The following is a 21,241-nucleotide window of genomic DNA, read 5'->3' as shown; positions in this document are numbered from 1 at the left end:
GCTAAATTAAATAAAAAAAAACTAATAGTATGTAATGATACAAAAAATAACGGACTCAAAACAACACATGAGCTGATATTTATATTTATCAGCCAAAATATCTATAATCAGCCTCCAAATCTTACAAGTTATCGGTTATCAAAAATGAATGCATTCCTACTCAAAGTGTCAGCTTTTGTTTCTTTTTTAATATAAAAATATAAACATTTAAATGACAGACAGAAAAAATACAAAATAAAAAAAGTACAAAATTTACACTGAGTGCTGGGTTCCCCACAACCAATTTGTATTGGCACAACATGAAGGAATTAAGTGGATTGAACATGAAACAATGAAGTTGTTGCCAAGAAAACCCTCAAGAATTGTCTCGTTTCAGCCCATTTTATATAAGTAGTTTAAACAAACAACAAACATCTTTTTTTATTTAGTGTAGCTCAGTTTGTTTTAGTGAACAATTGTTCCTGTAGTGCACTAAACAAAACCACATGAGCATGTACAATATGAGGCTGGGGTTTTTATTTATATATTTATTAATAACTTTTGGCTGAACTGCTCTAATAAAATATCATGTTTGTAGAAACTCTTGAAACTCCTTCAGGCTTCCCAATGCTTCAGTCCCTGTAATCCCTCTTTTTTTCTGCAGGAGCTCTGTGATGATCCTCAGTTCATTGTTGGAGGAGCCACACGCACAGACATCTGTCAAGGAGCTCTGGGTAAGTCTTCTGTTTGGACAAGAAATCATCCAGTGTGCATATTTTCGGAGCTCTACCAGTGTTATGTGTCATGGAATCCCCTCAACATGATTGTGTGCCTGCAGCAGCAAACTCAAAGCATGAGTCACGACTGAAAAAGCAGCTCAGATAGCTGACCTGAGGCGTGTCTGCATGTGACTTCCCATTGAACCTGAGTCAGTGTTTGAAACTTATCTCTCTCAATGGGATTGTCAGATCTTTTTATGTTAATGCCACCATTGTAAAAAACTAATTCGAGCTAGGAATAAAACTATTAAAGGCACTAGTAGTCAAACTCTGAACACACCTAATGTACTGGATTGTAGTTAAAGGCACAGTATGTATTTTTTCTGGTATCACAAGAGTGGTATCATGGGAGTTGTGGTCTTCATTACATCCTACAGCAGGGGTGTCCAAACTTCAAACTCTATTTTAGGTCCAACTTGCCTCAACACACCTGCAAGGATGTTTCTAGAAAGCCTAGTAAGAGCTTGATTTGCTTGCCCAGGTATGTCTGATGGGGGTTAGAACGAAACTTTGCAGGACACCGGCCCTCCAGGACCGAGTTTGGACATGCCTGCCCTACAGGATTTCTGCAGAAATCATGTTGAAAAATGAGCTTAAGTATTCAGCACATATTATTAGATGCATACATATATATATATATATATATATATATATATATATATATATATATATATATATATATATATATATATATATATATATATAGGCATTTTGTACAGTACATAGCAACACATCAACGCCAAAGCACATTTAAATAAGTGAAAAAATAAACAATAAAAATGATGATGTTATTTATTGACTTTTTTTACTGTGCAAATAAGAAATAAAAAAAATAAGTATTTGCAATTAAGCGGCTTTATTGGTTACAAAAAACAACATCTTTTCTTCTGTTATAATGCTGCTATGTGCAGGCTAATAAATCTCACAAGATATTACATATTCTTTTAGTGTATTTTATGTTTTCTAAAACATCTGTATAAACACTTTGAGTTATGAAATACAGTATGAATTAACATTCGAAATTCAAAGCATTCGCAATAATGTAAGTAGTCGAGTGAGTAAAATAACACTTCTATTGGTTTTAGGGTATTTGATTGCAAAAATTGTATATATTGTGTGCTATGCTACAGGCATACATATGTTATTTTACCAATACCTTCACTAATACCACAATTTCATATATATATATATATATATATATATATATATATATATATATATATATATATATATATATATATATATACATATACAGTATACTTTGATTTGAGGGGAAAAACTTCTAATTCACCATTTTTTTCTTTCTAAGGTTTGCAATACATGCCTACTGTCCGGACTGATTTCCCTTTAATATGTATTCATTCATTCTGTGATTTTTTTTCCGCGGCTTAGTCCCTGATTATCAGGGACCGCCACAGCGGAATATACCGCCAACTATTCCGGCATATGTTTTACACACATGTACTCATTTATACACTCTGGCCAATATTGTTTACCTAATACACCTATAGTACATGTCTTTGGACTGTGGGGGAAACCGGAGCACCCGTAGGAAACCCACACCAACACGAGAAGAACCTGCAAACTCCACTCAGAAATGCCTACTAGTCCAGCCGGGACTCGAACCAGCGACCTTCTTGCTGTGAGGCGACAGTGCTAACCACTGAGCCACTGTGCCAACCAAATATGTATTCATTACACAATTACTTTGGGTAATCATTTCTGTGTGTGTGTTTTTTTTATCTTAGCCCAGAGTCCTGTAAGAGTTTATAAAGGATGAAATAAAAATGTGGAAAAAGTAGTTGGTCTACAGCAGCAGAATACACTATGACTGTTTGCAGCACCTTACAATGTAGTAAGTAATCCAAACAATGCTAGCTAGTGTATCTAATAAATGCTCCATGAATGTATGTTTGGCTTATTTCACAGAATTACCGAACATTAAAACTTAGAGTTGGATTATAACAATTTTGTAGCAACCAAAAGTGTTGAACATTTCAACATCCCACATATTTAAGCACACACTTCCTTCATCTGGTAGCCTACTGTATGTTTTATGGGTTTGAGGCTGTGGAAAATTCCTGTGCTGTGAGGTGGAGATCGGAGTGGGATGTAAACAGGAATGTGTTCACAGGCCTCACTGTGGAAATAAACCCCACCCCTGACAGTGTGTCCCCCTGCTGGCTGCAGTTTGGTAGTTTAGCTGCTGTGTTTTATTAAAGGAATAGTTCATCTAAAAGTCAACATTTACTTGCTATTTCACTCTACCTTTTCTTTTATCTGTTGAACATACAAGAAGAAGATATTTTGAAGAATGTTGATCATTTGTATCCACCACAGACAAAAAAAAAAACGTATAGTCAAATATGTACAAATCGAACATTGGGTTATTTATTCCTTCTTTTTGTCATTCGGCTTAGTCCCTTATTTATCAGGGGTCACCACAGCGGAATGAACCACCAACTATTCCGGCATATTTTTTACACAGTGGATGCCCTTCCAGCCACAACCCAGTACTGGGAAAACATTGGGTTATTTTTTTAATGAAATTGATTGAAATTCTATTTTCTTTTCAGCTTAGTCCCTTTATTTATCTGGGGTCGCCACAGCGGAATGAACCGCCAAATTATCCAGCACTGTTTTACACAGCAAATGTCCTTCCAGCCGCAACCCATGTCTGGGAAACATCCATGCACACACACTCATACACTACGGACAATTTAGCCTACCTGTACCGCACGTTTGCGGGGAATTCGGAGCACCCGGAGGAAACCCACGTGAATGCAGGGAGAACATGCAAACTCCACACAGAAATGCCAACTGACTCAACCGATGCTCTGACCAGCGACCTTCTTGCTGTGAGGCGACAGCACTACCTACTGCGCCACTGCGTCACCTTTTTAATAAAATATAAAATGCTTTTTGTTTTAACCCAACTGTTGGTTTTGTTTATATTTGACCCAACATTGGGTTAAAACACTCCACACTGTAAAAAAAAAATTCTTGCAATCTTAATTTTTTTAGTTAATTCAAAAGAACTTTTCTAGTCAGCTTAACTTGCATCAATCAAACTGACAAAAATAACTTTGTATAACTTCAGAAATGTAATTTTAACCTGATTAGAATAAGTTTAAACAACATCAAAATATTAGTTGTCTTGACTTTTTGTCATGAAATTTTTTACAGTGCGGCATTGAGTGCAAATTAGGGGGGGGATAACTGAGAGTCATTAAGTTTTCAGCATTCTTCAAAATATCTTCTTTTGTTATTTATCCTAAAAAGTTTGAAACAAATGGAGGGTGAATAAATGACAACAGAATTTTCATTTATGGGTGAACTATCCCTTTAAAAGCCATGACAGGGGATTTAGCATGAGTTTAATTTTGCTTTTTGAACTTCAGTATTTTATATCTTGTTTTTTTTTTTCTTCCTGGTCAGGTGACTGCTGGCTCCTCGCTGCGATTGGCTCGCTGACTCTTAATGAAAGACTCCTTCACAGGGTTGTCCCTCATGGCCAGAGCTTTCAAGATGACTATGCTGGAATTTTCCACTTTCAGGTTCTGAATCACTCTGCATTCTCTAGAGATTTTAATGAAAATTATAAAGCAAATATGTCCATTTTAAGAGATTTGTCTTTTTAAGAGATTGTCATGGATGTTGAAGCTGCTAAATCATAGGAGCAGAAATTAACTGATTGAGATGTGTGTTTGAACTCAAACATTAGAAAACATGCAATAGGCTACCATAAAAGGCGCAAATCTACATAGTTTTGCAACCTTAAAGTGCTCCACACACTATTCAAATAAAATGGTTTATTGTTGCACAGATTTGTTGGCATTTTAGTGACTTTTCCACATTCAACATTATGTAGTGCAGATAAACCATTAATGATGATACTACTGTTTACTAACTACAGTGGCACCACCAGTATTTTGGAGCCGTAGTATCACAGTACTACCATAGTATCAGTAAACCGTGCAACCCTATACAGTACTGTGCAAAAGTTTTAGCCCAACTGGTAACACTTTAGAATAACTATCTGTTATAACTAGTTAATAGTCCATTAATAAACTGTTAGTTAATGAGTTATAAATGACTTGTTAAATAAAAGTTAGAAGTTTGTGAATTATTTATAACTATGCCTTATAGATAGCCAATAAATAACTTACAAGCTGTTAGTTAACAAGTTATAAATGACTTGTTAACTGTTTTTTAATGATTTATAACTATACCTAATAAATCAGTAATAGATCATAAACAAACTAGTTAGTAAATGAGGAATAGTCGCAACTTTAGAATAACGTCCCAATAACACACATAAGCCAATAACTAACACCTAACTAATATATTAACTCAAACTCAGATCAGTTGTTCATAGTTTCTTTACCATCTAATAACACCAGTGAAACTTTGTAGAACTTTAAAAAAAAAAAAAATTTAATAAAAAAGTGCCCAAACCTCATAGGGTTGTATTCTGGTGTATACTGCTGTTCTGCCATGTTATGACTCACAATGTTTAACATTTCATCTGTGGAGTTTTATTGGTAAAATACAGCACACAAAAGCTTATCACATCAAATTTCTGTAGCTTGAACTTATTCCATCCATTTGCTGTTCCACAAAGTTTCACCGGTATTAGTAGGTTAACAAACTATGAACAACTGATCTGTAAAGTGCGAGTTAATATATTAGCTAAGTGTTAGTTATTAGCTTATGTATGTTATTGGGATGTTATTCTAAAGTTGCAACTATTCCTCATTTACTAACAGTTAATAAATGAAGAATAGCTGCAACTTTAGAATAACGTCCCAATAACGTAATTAAAGTATTAACTGATACTTAACAAGTCTTTAGTAAGCAATTTACTAACAGCTTGTTCATGATCTATTACTAATTCATAAGTTAAATTTATAAATCATTAAAATACAGTTAACAAGTCATTTATAACTTGTTAACTAACAAATTATAAGTTATCTGTTGGCTTTCTATAAGGCAGAGTTATAAATAATTAACAAACTATTAACTTTCATTTAACAAGTCATTTATAACTCATTAACTAACAGTTTATAAATGGACTATTAACTAGTTATAACGAATAGTTATTCTAAAGTGTTACCGGAGTGAGGTTTGGTGGCATTTGAATTATTTTGGTTTAATGTTTAAGACATGTGAAAGACAATGTTGAAGAGAGGCTGTTTGTCCTGGTTTGAGCTGCATTTCTAACAGTGTTGTTAGCAATGTTGTCTGAATTGATGAAATCGTGAACGTTGAAAAGTACAGACAGGTTTTAATCCATTCTGTCATTTCATTTGGAAAGGATTTCAGTGGTAATAGTTGTAATTTTTAGCATCATAATGATCCGTTAATTGCAGCGACTGCATCTCTAATCAGGAGTGCTCTAAAGCTTTTCTCACACGGTCCGTCATCTGGATGATTTGTTTGATGAGGTTTGCGTTCCTCTTTTTCTGCAGTTCTGGCAGTTCGGTGAATGGGTGGACATTGTGATCGATGATCGGCTCCCGGTCAAAGACGGAGAGCTCATGTTTGTCCATTCAGCAGAGGGAAATGAGTTCTGGAGTGCCTTGGTGGAAAAAGCCTATGCTAAGTACGTCCTGATAGACATTTTGGTAAAGGCCAGCAACATTTGTGCTTGCTAAATCATTTACAAAATCAGTTTTGTCCCAGTCTTATTAAAGAGTTTACCGTTTGTGTGTGTGTGTGTGTCGGTTTGTTTGTTTGTTTGTTTTGTGGCAGGCTAAATGGCTCTTATGAAGCTCTTTCTGGAGGCTCTACCACTGAGGGTTTTGAGGATTTTACTGGAGGCGTTTCAGAGATGTACGAGCTCCGGAAAGCTCCCAGAGACTTGTACCGAATCATCAGCAAAGCCCTGGACAGAGGCTCACTGCTGGGCTGCTCTATTGATGTGAGAACCTCATTAGTTTAAGAGATGCTTCATGAAAACTGTTACCTACTTGAACTCATTTTTTACTTTTAGTTAAGTAGATGTCCAATCTTCTGTTTTCTTAGACTGTTTCCTTTAACTTTAATTTAAATCCGCAGAAATAAAAAAAATATATAACTTTAACTTAAATGTGCATAAATAAAAAAAAAACATAAAATGAACTAAATTTTTGTAACATTTTAATGCATTCATTTAACTAGATGTCCAATCTGCTGTTTTCTTAGATTTTTTAGATTAAATAAAGTATATATATATATATATAACTTTAACTTAACTGTGCATAAATGAAAATAAATAAATATTACTTTAACTTAACTGTGCATAAAAAAAAATAAAAAATAAATATATATATATATATATATATATATATATATATATATATATATATATATATATATATATATATATACATATATATATATATATATATATATATATACACACACACATATATATATATATATATATATATATATATATATATATATATATATATATATATATATATATATATATATGTATATATATATAAAATTTAAACTTAATTGTGGATAAATAAAAATAAAATTATCTAACTTTGACTTAAATGTGCATAAATAAAATAAATAAATAAATGTAAATTTTACTTAACTGTGCTTAAATAAAAATAAATATAACTGTCTTAACTGTGCATACATAAATAAAACAAATATAACTTTAACTTAAATGTACATAAATAAAATAAATAAATATATTTTTACCTTAACTGTGCATAAAAATAATAAATCTAACTTTAACTTAAATGTGCATAAGTAAAATAAATAAATTTAACTTTAAATTAACTGTGCATAAATAAAAATAAATATAACTGTCTTAACTCTGCATAAATAAATAAAATAAATCTAACTTTAATTTGGCTATGCATAAATAAAAATAAATAAATATAACTTAAACTTAACTGTGCATAAATAAATATAACTTTAACCTAAATGTGCATAAATAAAAAATAAATATAACGTTAACCTTAATGTTTACACATAAATAAAACAAAGCATAAACAATTAACTACATTTTTGTAATATTTTAATGCATTTATTTAAGGCCAGTCTGCTGTTTTCTTACTCTGTTTCCTTGAACTTAACTTTAACTTAAATGTGCAAAAAAGCATACAAATATGCATAAAACAAATGTATGCACTCGGTTGAGTTTTCATGGTTTTTTATCCAGTAAGAAAATACTGTATATGCATACACTACTATGGAAACAAATATACTCATTATTAATTTCAGTAGTGTACAACAAAAAGTCTAGTTTATATATCTAGAATGATTTAGCCTGATGTTGAGATCAAATAATTGCACGTAAATTGTACATTTAAGTCCATCATCAAAAGGATTTTGAATTGTTACCTCCTAGAACTGTTGTGCTCCCAAACATAAGTAACCCATTGAAGATAACACAACTTTTAACAATAATGTTTTTATAAAGGAAAAACGTACTACAGTAGTTTCTCTACTTGCAGAACTCTTTCTCTACTTGCTTTTAATTTCATTATCAATATATCACACTCATTTCCTAGGAAGCGACCATTTTAAATATTGCTTTATTCGCAAATGTTTTATGCAATATTCACATATTATGCACAAGTTACAGTAATTTGCTAACTTTGAATGTAAATATAGGTAATGAACATGGACAGGGAATGATTTAGAGGTGCCAAGATATTTTTTATACATTTTTACCTTATCAAATAATTAAAGAAATAAATAATACTGTCTTTTACCGTATTTAAATTTGATTGTAAAAATATAACACATTTTGGTTTAAATGCTGTGAAGTTACTGTTTTAATAAAATGCCGATTATAATGATTTATTTATGAGCCCATAGGGTATTTAATTATGTACATTCTGCTTCATTCTAGCGTTAGATTCATGTATTATATATGATTGTTTTCCAGATCACCAGTGCCTTTGACATGGAGTCTGTGACATTTAAGAAGCTGGTAAAGGGTCACGCTTACTCCGTGACTGCTCTCAAACAGGTAATGCTGAGTTTATGTTGACCACAGGCTTGGTAAATGATAGTAACGATACTAATTATAAGGCTCTTATTAAGATACTAATTATTCTCCCTTTTCTTACAACCCAAAGCATTTCAAAAAAAGTTTGAATGAGACAATAAAAATACAACACATAATAAAAAATATGCATTCGTTTAACGTTTACTCCTTGTGTTTTAATTAATCTGTTTTATCCACTTTAAAACCTTTTTCTTGCATGTTTTGGCTGAATTTTGAATTTATTTTTTGTCCCTTAGTGGGATAGTTGACCCAGAAAATGAATTTCTGTAATTTACTCACCCTTGACTATTGATTTTTTTGTATTTTTCACTGCAAAAGATCATATTTTGAAGAATGTTGTAAACTGGTAACCATTGACTTGCATTGTAGGAAATATACACTCACTGGCCATTTTATTAGGTACACCTATCCAACTGCTTGTTAACACAAATTTCTAATCAGCCAAATCTATGAGTCTATGCCACAAAGGATTAAGGCAGTTCTAAAGGCAAACGTGGGTCCAACCCGGTACTAGTAAGGTGTACCTAGTAAAGTGGCCAGTGAGTGTAAATAATGTCTATTAATACCGGTTATCGGTTTTCAACGTTCTTTAAAATATCTTCTTTTGGGTTCAACAGGATGTAAAACTGCACAGGAGTGAGTTTATGATGACAGAATTTTTATTTTAGAGTGAACTGTCCGAATGTGCAATATCTTTATCCGCTTTGACAGGTGGAGTACAGGGGGCGGATGGAGAGGCTTATCCGCATCCGTAATCCATGGGGTCAGGTAGAATGGACCGGAGCCTGGAGTGATAAGTAAGTAATAACATAAAAAGAACTATTCATTTCAGCTCATGTCATTGAGTAAGAAGGTGTTTGTTCGCTCTCCAGCTCTCCTGAATGGGATGAGATTGATCCATCAGAGAAGGACGACTTGCACTTACAAATGGAGGATGGAGAGTTTTGGTGAGCTTAATCAGCAATATAGATTGATCTTACATTGCATTAAGAATAGATGTTTATTCTAGCGTAAAATTTTCACTAATGTAATGAATATGAATGTATTCTGCTCAGAGATTGGGCAAATTAAGTAAAGTTTATTTATTTACTAATTTTAAGAGGATCACATGCTTATGATTGCTTGCATCCGGCCCATTATTATTCAATTTATGATTCACCAATCAGACGATTCCTGAGCCACTATAAATACCCACATTGGCCTAGTGGTTAGCACTGTTGCCTCACAGCACGAACGTCACTGGTTCTAGTCTTTACCAAGCTAGCTAATGTTTCTGTGCTGAGTTTACGCGTTCTCCCCTTGCTCAAGTGGGTTTCCCCTGAGTTTCCCGTTTTCCTTCCACCATCTTTTCCTTCCAACTTCCAACTTCCAAAAGTTAATTGACTAATCCAAATCGGCACCATAGACATGCTCATTGTAAGTAGATATCTCTAAAGGCTGATTTAGACTTCTGCGTCAAGCGCACAAGTATGCTACAGCACAGCCTACGGGTTGACGCATAGCCCTACGCTGACACGTACCTCTCAAAAAATGTAACTTCATGTCGCAACAACACGCAAGTAACGCAAGCTCTGTGATTGGTCTGCTTGGTAGCACTGATGAGACTGGGCGGGACCGAGAACCACGCAAACCCGATGGTGCGATTGTTTACAAGTGTGGAGTCCCGTGAAGGAGCTCCGGATGGAAAGTTTTGTTTTGTGTTTACCTTATGATTAAAGTTGTTGTACGTCTGCTGGTTCCCGCTTCAAAATAAGCAAGTTAGAGCCACTTGTGCATTAAGGAAGCATTCAGAAAAAACAAAACCCCATCGAAGAAACTCAACACAAAGGAACATTAACACCTCACTGCCAACTAGCGTTTCGGAAGTGTTTTTGCAGAACAACAGAAACAGCGCGCAAAAGTATAAATGCACAGCTACGCGCATTGCATGCGCCGTGGGTCACAACGATTAATTGACGCAGAAGTATAAACCAAGCTTTAAGCGCAATCACTATCTGTTCATTAGCTACTACAGCAGGGGAAGTTCTCGAGATCTACCTGAGCTCAAACTTCCTTCTCGCCTTGCAAACGGGAGGGAGCCCTGGGCTCGAGGATCTTATGAGCATGCCAAACAAGCTTTATAATCAATCATCAAGTGTGAACTCTTAAAAACAACAAAAAAACATCCAGACTGTAAAAAAGCTGGGTTCCACACAATTCCTTCATGTTGTCCCAACACGAATAGATTAATTCAACTTAATAGTTTTTACAAATTTAAGTGGATTGAACATAAAAGCAATTAAGTTGTCTGGGGGAAAAAAAACAAGAATTGTGTTGTTTTAACTCAGTTTAAATAAGTAGTTTGAACAGGCAGTAAAAGTCTTTTTTTTTTAGTGCAGATGCTAATCAAACCAATTTAGAGCCACATCTGGCCGATTCTGATTTCTGCACATTTCTGCATCTTTCCATGTGTGGTTTTGTCCACAGGATGTCATTTGGTGAGTTTTTACGTCAGTTCTCCCGGCTGGAGATTTGCAATCTGACCCCTGATGCTCTGAGTGACGATGATATGAGCCACTGGAACACCATCAAGTTTCATGGAGCCTGGAGGAGAGGAAGCACTGCAGGAGGATGCCGAAATCATCCCAGTGAGTGACGGCACCCTTCACATACAGCAGATTTATTGCTCAAGGTCACAGAGGGGCTTTATTGTTGGTCTTGGTCTCTGTTGCTAGCACTGGTAGCATCACATTCGGCTAACATGGTTTTTAAAAAACGGTTTTTACCTTTTTATACTTTATAGATACTGTATTTATATAATTTTAATACATTATATGGTAATTGCAGTCGGAATGTGATAAAAGGTTCCTTTTTAATGTTAACACTAGTTTTTGTCCTAACCATTTCCAGCAGTGGCATGTGAAATTTTATTTTAGAAACGGTTTCTATTTCTGCAACGTCACAGCAAAATAACACCATCAACTACTATGACAATGATCGCCTCAGGTACCGATTATGTGCTTTAGTTATGTTATTACGTGCATTTAGTTATTATGTGCATTAGATTGGCACCATCGCTGCTTGTTTTAAAATTTAGTGTCGAGTTCAGACTGCATGATTTTGACTCCCCAACAGGTTTTGAAAAATCTCAGACAAATGCCTGAAATCACAGGCAAATCACTGGCTCGTTTACGCGAGTAACAATCACACAGTGTGAACTTTGAAAGACGCAATTGGAGAGAATCGCAGAGGAGTCGCTGACACCAGTCAGATATTTGACATGCTAAACATCTGGACCTGTAGGCAACTCAAAGTCATGCCGTGTGAAATGTGTTCCGATTGGAAATAACATCAGCGATTACCTACAGCCAGTGAGAGAGCAGCATCCACCAGCATGGATGTTAGGACTGGGTTATTTTGTGTGTTCGATTTGCTCTAGGTTGGGGGCGTGCCTTCAGCGCACCTGATGCTGGTCAGCGCTCTTATTTATACCCCGTCAGAGAGTTGGTCAGGGTCGCTGTTCATTCATTTGGCTGTTGTCCAGAGCTGCGGTCCAATTTGGGCATTATGTTCACTGACAACACTTACCGCATCCATTCACTTGCTTTTCACACTGATCGAACATACTCATACTTATGTTTTGGTTATATTATTTTCAACTGTGTTAAAATAAATATTCTTTTTGGTTATATTTCGCCGTCTCGTCTCCCTGACTATGTTACATCCCTGAGCCAGGTGTAACAATGAGCATCTGCAGGCAGGCGGGAGGTTGGGGGAAGTTAAAAGTGGTAATTTCAGTTTATTTTGACACAAAAAATGGAGGAAAAGCTAGTTGAATTTTGTCAGGAGCCCCCATGTCTGTTTGACTTGTCATCTAAGCAACATCACAACCGGGTCCAAAAAGAGTTGAGGAGAAATTGCAAATTCCCTTCAAAAGCCAGGTACATTTTCTACCCTATTAAAAGCTTCTTTTATGTTATGTAGTTAATAACAAAAGATACTGTATATTGCATGAGACGTAGCTTGCGGACCGAAACAGAGTTGTGATTCTTCCTATTGTAAAGTCTGATCCATCTCCCAGTGTAAACACAGCAGCAACAGAGCGCTACCCCAGCTAGTCATGCAGTGTGAAAACATCCGTGATGTGACTATAAAATCGTGCAGTCTAAACTCGACATGAGTTTGACAGCGTTTAACAGTTTTAATAACTTGGTTTTATTTCATATTTCTTTTCTTTTTTTTCATTTTATTCTTTGTATTTAAAAACAAAACAAAACTTGACTCTGTCTGAATTACTCATGTTGTCGGTGGTTTTTGTGAGAGGATGTGAATGTGAATTGCTATACAAATAAACCGCCACTGCTATTTATATAGTGTTAAATGCTACCAATATAGAAGTTTACATGACATTTATTGCCATACTACTGAAAGCAGCAGCAGATAGTTCACCTTCAGAATAAAAATGAACAGATTCAATGCAAACATAAGCCACTCAGTAGCCTATTAATAAGAGTTTTAATGTCTTAATTACAATTAAAAGCCTTTACCATTTCATTGAAAGTGCAGTGGCTGGTGTTTAAATGTTTCTGTCATGTCACATTGCGTTTGGTGCAGACAGACAAATTGCTTGTCGCTTTAATCTTTTTGCATTGCTTGTAGTTAAAACAGTTTTAATCTTGCATTTATTTGGTCAAAAACGCTTTTAAAAAAACATTTGTTTCTCTGGATTATTATTATTAGGTATGGATTTTAGCACAGTATTAATTTTAGTTTAATATTAGTTTTATTCTATAACGGTCTGAAACGATTATTTCCAATTTAATTTAATGACAAAACTAAATAAAAAATTGGGGTCATTCCACCAAATATCGATTTTCTTAACTCTGTGTTGTGTTGTCTGCAAAATAAATGTTAACGTCTGAAAACAAGGATAAATTTTGTTGTTTTATGCAAAATAAAACTCCTCTAAATAACATCTTTTACTTTAATTTTGGAAAAAAATGTCATCTGGTGTTTACAGAAGAAAACAAAGGTTATGTTTTATTTAAACACATTACTATTAAATAATGCCGGCAGCTAGCTCTCTGCAACTCTCACATGGTCGCCCACTGAAGCTAAGCAGGGCTGCGCCCGGTCAGTACCTGGATGGGAGACCACTTGGGAAAGCTTGGTTGCTGCCGGAAGTGGTGTTAGTGAGGCCAGCAGGGGGCGCCCAACCTGCGGTCTGTGTGGGTCCTAATGCCCCAGTATAGTGACGGGGACGCTATACTGCTCAGTGAGCGCCGTCTTTCGGATGAGACGTTAAACCGAGGTCCCGACTCTCTGTGGTCGTTAAAAATCCCAGGATGTCCTTCGAAAAAGAGTAGGGGTTTAACCCCGGCATCCTGGCCAAATCTGCCCACTGGCCTCTGTCCATCATGGCCTCCTAACCATCCCCATATCATGATTGGCATATCATCACTCTGTCTCCTCTCCACCAATCAGCTGGTGTGTGGTGTGCGGTCTGGCGCAAAATGGCTGCCGTCGCGTCATCCAGGTGGATGCTGCACACTGGTGGTGGATGAGGAGATTCCCCCCCCATTGTGTAAAGCGCTTTGAGTGCCCAGAAAAGCGCTATATAAATGTAACGAATTATTATTATTATTAATGTAAATCCAAAAAAAAAAATCATAATTTTCAAGTAATCTCTTGTGTTTTTATAGTTAATAAAGTCATTAAATATTTTTTTAATTATGATGTATATTTCACATCTAAATTTAATAGCTTTATATGTTCTTATGTATGTGTGCAACAAAATATATTTACAATAATTCAAGCATTTAATATTACATTATACATGTTTTTGCTAATTAGGAAATATTAACTTATTATTATTAATGTTGAAAACCTTATTATTTTATTAATACCGTGATGCATTAATTGTAGGATTCTTTGACTTTTAGGATGTTCAGAAAAACAGCATTTATTTAAAATGACATATCTTTACTGCCACCAGTTTCACCTAAGATTTAAAACAAATAGCTGCTCTGTGTTCCTGTGCTGTTTTTCAGACACGTTCTGGATCAATCCACAGTATAAGATTACACTGCTGGAGGAAGATGATGATCCGGAGGATGAAGAAGTGGCCTGCAGCTTCCTGGTGGCTTTAATGCAGAAAGACCGCAGACGGTACCGCCGCCAAGGACAAGATATGCACACTATCGGGTTTGCAATTTATGAGGTCAGGAGCCAATGGGTTCAGCTAGATTAGTACGCATATGATACAATAATCATATTCAGATGCACACTTAATAATAATGATAAACCACCAAGACAACAGTAAAGAAATAGAAATAATTATATTATAAATAACTATTACATTATATTATATTATCTCCTACATTTTATAATGTAATTATTCATTTGATAAAGTAGATCATACAATTTTTATAAAGGAAAATTGTCTAATTGGTTTCTTTCTTCCTTTCTTTTCTCTGTAGGTTCCTGAAGAGGTATGAATCTTCTTTTTTTGTTTTCTTTGTTAAATAGATTTTTCTTATATACTTGTTTTGCCAACAAAACAGAAACCTGTTAACTAAGAACGTATGCTTAAATGGCACTAGAGTGAAATAATGCCGTTTAAATGGCTCTTAAAAAATGCATGTAAAATGTTACAATTTCAACAAAAAATCTGTTTGTTTGTTTTTTGCTGAAATTCATGCTATTTTTAACAGCCAAAAGATGATTCCAAAAGCTAATTTAATAAATTAATTAAATAAAATAAATAGACTTAAATACGTCATTTTTGAAAGGAAACGAGGATAAAATTTATTTTTTTTGCTGAAATTCATGCTATTTTTAACACAGCCAAAAGATGATTCCAAAAGCTAATTTAATAAGTTAATTAAATAAAATAAATAGACTTAAATACGTCATTTTTGAAAGGAAACGAGGATAATTTATTTTTTATTTTTTGCTAAAAATTCATGCTATTTTTTTACACAGCCAAAAGATGATTCCAAAAGCTAATTTAATAAATTAATTAAATAAAATAAATAGACTTAAATACGTCATTTTTGAAAGGAAACGAGGATAAAATTTATTTTTTTGCTGAAATTCATGCTATTTTTAACACAGCCAAAAGAAGATCCCAAAAGTTAATTTAATAAATTAATTTAATAAAATAAATAGACTTAAATACGTCATTTTTGAAAGGAAACGAGGATAAAATTTATTTTTTTGCTGAAATTCATGCTATTTTTAACACAGCCAAAAGAAGATCCCAAAAGTTAATTTAATAAATTAATTTAATAAAATAAATAGACTTAAATACGTCATTTTTGAAAGGAAACAAGGATATTTTTTTGTTTTTTGCTGAAAGTTCATGCTATTTTTTTACACAGCCAAAAGATAATCCCCAAAAGCTAATTTAATAAATTAATTTAATAAAATAAATAGACTTAAATACGTCATTTTTGAAAGGAAACGAGGATAAAATTAAATTTTTTTGCTGAAATTCATGCTATTTTTAACACAGCCAAAAGAAGATCCCAAAAGGTTATTTAATAAATTAATTTAATAAAATAAATAGACTTAAATACGTCATTTTTGAAAGGAAACAAGGATCTTTTTTTTTTTTTTTGCTGAAATTCATGCTATTTTTAACACAGCCAAAAGATGATTCCAAAAACTAATTTAATAAGTTAATTAAATAAAATAAATAGACTTAAATACGTCATTTTTTAAAGGAAACGAGGATAATTTTTTGTTTTTTGCTGAAATTCATGCTATTTTTAACACAGCCAAAAGATGATTCCAAAAGCTAATTTAATAAATTAATTAAATAAAATAAATAGACTTAAATAAGTCATTTTTGAAAGGAAACGAGGATAAAATTTATTTTTTTGCTGAAATTCATGCTATTTTTAACACAGCCAAAAGATGATTCCAAAAGCTAATTTAATAAATTAATTAAATAAAATAAATAGACTTAAATACGTCATTTTTGAAAGGAAACGAGGATAATTTTTTGTTTTTTGCTGAAATTCATGCTATTTTTAACACAGCCAAAAGATGATTCCAAAAGCTAATTTAATAAATTAATTAAATAAAATAAATAGACTTAAATACGTCATTTTTGAAAGGAAACAAGGATAATTTTTTTTTTTTGCTGAAATTCATGCTATTTTTAACACAGCCAAAAGATGATTCCAAAAACTAATTTAATAAGTTAATTTAATAAAATAAATAGACTTAAATACGTCATTTTTGAAAGGAAACGAGGATAATTTTTTTTTTTTTTTGCTGAAAATTCATGCTATTTTTTTACACAGCCAAAAGATGATTCCAAAAGCTAATTTAATAAATTAATTAAATAAAATAAATAGACTTAAATACGTCATTTTTGAAAGGAAACGAGGATAAAATTTATTTTTTTGCTGAAATTCATGCTATTTTTAACACAGCCAAAAGAAGATCCCAAAAGTTAATTTAATAAATTAATTAAATAAAATAAATAGACTTAAATACGTCATTTTTGAAAGGAAACAAGGATAATTTTTTGTTTTTTGCTGAAATTCATGCTATTTTTAACACAGCCAAAAGATGATTCCAAAAACTAATTTAATAAATTAATTAAATAAAATAAATAGACTTAAATACGTCATTTTTGAAAGGAAACGAGGATAAAATTACATTTTTTTGCTGAAATTCATGCTATTTTTAACAGCCAAAAAAATATTCCAAAAGCTAATTTAATAAATTAATTAAATAAAATAAATAGACTTAAATACGTCATTTTTGAAAGGAAACGAGGATAAAATTTATTTTTTTGCTGAAATTCATGCTATTTTTTACACAGCCAAAAGAAGATCCCAAAAGGTTATTTAATAAATTAATTTAATAAAATAAATAGACTTAAATACGTCATTTTTGAAAGGAAACAAGGATCTGTTTGTTTGTTTTTTGCTGAAATTCATGCTATTTTTAACACAGCCAAAAGATGATTCCAAAAACTAATTTAATAAGTTAATTAAATAAAATAAATAGACTTAAATACGTCATTTTTGAAAGGAAACGAGGATAATTTTTTTTTTTTTTTGCTGAAATTCATGCTATTTTTAACACAGCCAAAATATGATTCCAAAAGTTAATTTAATAAATTAATTAAATAAAATAAATAGACTTAAATACGTCATTTTTGAAAGGAAACGAGGATAATTTATTTTATTTTTTTTGCTGAAAATTCATGCTATTTTTTTACACAGCCAAAAGATAATCCCCAAAAGCTAATTTAATAAATTAATTTAATAAAATAAATAGACTTAAATACGTCATTTTTGAAAGGAAACGAGGATAAAATTTATTTTTTTTTGCTGAAATTCATGCTATTTTTAACACAGCCAAAAGAAGATCCCAAAAGTTAATTTAATAAATTAATTTAATAAAATAAATAGACTTAAATACGTCATTTTTGAAAGGAAACAAGGATCTTTTTTTTTTTTTTTGCTGAAATTCATGCTATTTTTAACACAGCCAAAAGATGATTCCAAAAACTAATTTAATAAGTTAATTAAATAAAATAAATAGACTTAAATACGTCATTTTTTAAAGGAAACGAGGATAATTTTTTTTTTTTTTGCTGAAATTCATGCTATTTTTTACACAGCCAAAAGATAATCCCCAAAAGCTAATTTAATAAATTAATTAAATAAAATAAATAGACTTAAATACGTCATTTTTGAAAGGAAACAAGGATCTTTTTTTTTTTTTTTGCTGAAAATTCATGCTATTTTTTACACAGCCAAAAGATAATCCCCAAAAGCTAATTTAATAAGTTAATTAAATAAAATAAATAGACTTAAATACGTCATTTTTGAAAGGAAACGAGGATAAAATGTTACAAGTTCAACAAAAATATGCCTTTTTGCTGACATTCATGCTGTTCGTAACACAGCCAAAATGATCAGTATAGCAGAAGCATTTGATGGTGATTTTGATCTGTCTGCAGTACACAGGCTGTCAGAACGTGCACCTTAAGAAGGATTTCTTCTTGAGCAACTCATCAGCTGCTCGATCCGAGACCTTCATCAACCTGCGGGAGGTGAGCACTCGCCTGCGTCTGCCTCCTGGAGAATACATCATCGTCCCCTCCACCTTCGAGCCCAGCAAAGAGGCCGATTTTGTCCTGAGAGTCTTCACGGAGAAACAGTCCGAGACCGAGTATGTGTGTGTGTGTTTGAGCACTTTAATATTTCAGCACTGTTTTGCTCAAAAAATGTAAATTCAGTCATTGTTCAGTCACTCATATTTAACCCTCCTGGTGTCCTAGAGTTCTGAATACACCGTTTGCCTGGCGAATCAAAAACGACCACTTTCACTAAAACTCTAAATAAAGCAGATCAATTTAATTTCAATCCTCATCTCTATTTTGCATGAAGAAACAACTTCATCTTCATCACCACCCTGTGAATGTTTAGCTTTTCCCTGATCTGTGTTTAGTATTTCATTAATGTTTAATTAGTATTAATCACCACATACCAACCATAAAATCCTTTAAATTCTGCCTGTGCATCAGACAGGTGAGTGGGCTTAACAAACCACCTGTAGAGAACACACTCATTCATCTCACTGACACATTAACTGACACAAACACTGTGTATTTTTGATGTGTGCTTCACACAGGTTAGTGTGCTTGTCAAACCACCTGCAGAAACGCTTTCTCTCTTTCTCTCTTGCTTTCAAAAAAATAAACTCTAGTGCTAAATTCTCAGACCTCAAACAAGTTCCTTTGTATTACTAGCACTTATGTGTATTACCTCTTGTTGAATCGCTCAATGCCTATTATAATGCCTATTAATAATTTCCAAACATTTTTTAACAGAACAAGGAGTTTTTCACAGTATGTCCTATAATATTTTTTCATCTGGAGAAAGTCTTATTTGTTTTATTTCAGCTAGAATAAAAGCAGTTTTATTTTTTTTAAAAGCCCTTTTAAGCTATTTTTCTTTCGTTAGTCTACACAACAAAAAAATGTTATACAATAACTTGCCGAATTACTCTAACCTGCCTAGTTAATCTAATTAACCTATTTACGCCTTTAAATGTCACTTTAAGCTGTATAGAAGTGTCTTGAAAAATATCTAGTCAAAAATCTGGAAAAAAAAATCTGCTCTCTGTTAAACAGAAATTGGGGCAAAAATTAACAGGAGGGCTAATAATTCAGGGGGGCTAATAATCGCTTTAGAAAAAAGCATCTGCTAAATGACTAAATATATAAATGTAAATGTAAAGGGCACCATTAGTTTTTGAAAATAGTAAAGGGTGTAGTTTCTAATGTTAAAAGCACTTGCATAAATGTAAAAAAGTGTTCAGCAAGACAGTATTTATAAAAATTAAAGCAAGAGATTCTTGCTGTTGTTGTTGTTGTTGTTGTTGTTGTGTGTGTGTGTGTGTGTGTGTGTGTGTGTGTGTGTGTGTGTGTGTGTGTGTGTGTGTGTGTGTGCGATTAAAAAAAATATATATATCATACTCTAGCTGGTGGGTTAAAACTGACTGAAAGGACAACCGTTGTACTGTACCCTAAATGTGTACAGCCTTCATGAAAATTATTTTTTATTTTTTTTGTAATGTTGGAATCATTTTAGAAAAAGTAACTAAATTAAAAAAAAAAAAAAAAAACATAGTTTAAGATTTTTTTTGCTGTTAAAATGCCTGTGTCCTTTTTGACTCAGCCATAACTAGGGCCAGACAGAATCTGTGGACATTTTTTTTCTATTTCGCAGAGAATTTATTAAAAAATTGTGGATTTATGTGGAATGATTTCAGGAGTATCATAACTAAAAATTTAATATATGAAATTAAAAATAATACCATTTTAACTTGTATTTAATGTTTACAAAGCAAATTCAATTAGATCCACTTAATGGGTAAACAAAGTGTCTCAATATGAATTTACAAACTATTGTAAATAAATCATAAGAACATTTTAATAGTACTATTATTACATCACAATGATGTTAGTGAAATTAATTTAAAACCTGAATAAATATAAATGTACACACATTTACCCAAGTAAATACATGGACTCAATGATGGATGCGGAGTTGGGTGAACTGTACCCTGCAAAAACATCTTGCTGCCTAAAAGTCTTTAGTTGACTCAAATGAACTTTGCTAGTCATTTCAACTCTAATAAGTCAAACTGACTAAAAATATTATGTTAAACTTTGCATAAATTAAAATATGTAGTTGAGACCTGATTAAAATTAAAGTAACCTAAAGCATTTGTAGTTATGGTCATTTTTTACAGTGTACCTTTAATATGGAGAAATGTTTTGAAAGGCATTTATTCAGCCACAAAATCTCCTCATTTCTCCTTATAGGGAATTGGATGACGAGATTTCAGCTGACCTGGAGGATGAGGTGACATTTTGGATCTGTATTGTCATATAATCTTTTAGACCAAAATGATTGCTGTGCTTTAATAAATGTGGCTGCATTTC

At 32.8% G+C, this 21,241-nt stretch overlaps 1 protein-coding gene across 12 annotated transcripts in view; it reads left to right on the top strand.

Moving 5' to 3' along the window:
• The window catches only part of capn1a (calpain 1, (mu/I) large subunit a), a 43,150-nt gene that overhangs the window by 13,649 nt on the left and 8,260 nt on the right, over positions 1-21,241 (top strand). For 4 of the 12 annotated variants that reach the window (XR_015504999.1, XR_015505001.1, XR_015505000.1 and 1 more), the window contains exons 3-13: positions 644-713; positions 4,197-4,315; positions 6,230-6,363; positions 6,513-6,681; positions 8,659-8,742; positions 9,493-9,578; positions 9,654-9,728; positions 11,248-11,408; positions 14,811-14,987; positions 18,749-18,960; positions 21,122-21,161. Coding sequence is in view for 3 of the 12 variants with exons in the window: in XM_087277681.1 (XP_087133807.1) it covers positions 644-713; positions 4,197-4,315; positions 6,230-6,363; positions 6,513-6,681; positions 8,659-8,742; positions 9,493-9,578; positions 9,654-9,728; positions 11,248-11,408; positions 14,811-14,980; positions 15,240-15,251; positions 18,749-18,960; positions 21,122-21,161 (1,332 nt within the window). In the remaining 9 variants the exon portion in view is untranslated. 12 annotated transcript variants of the gene reach the window in all.

Source organism: Danio rerio, chromosome 13, assembly GCF_052040795.2.
Source record: "Danio rerio strain M-AB ecotype USA chromosome 13, GRCz13ab, whole genome shotgun sequence".
Classification (NCBI taxonomy): domain Eukaryota; kingdom Metazoa; phylum Chordata; class Actinopteri; order Cypriniformes; family Danionidae; genus Danio; species Danio rerio.
Note: the sequence above shows the minus strand (reverse complement) of the source record. Positions and strands in the feature narration are given on the sequence as shown.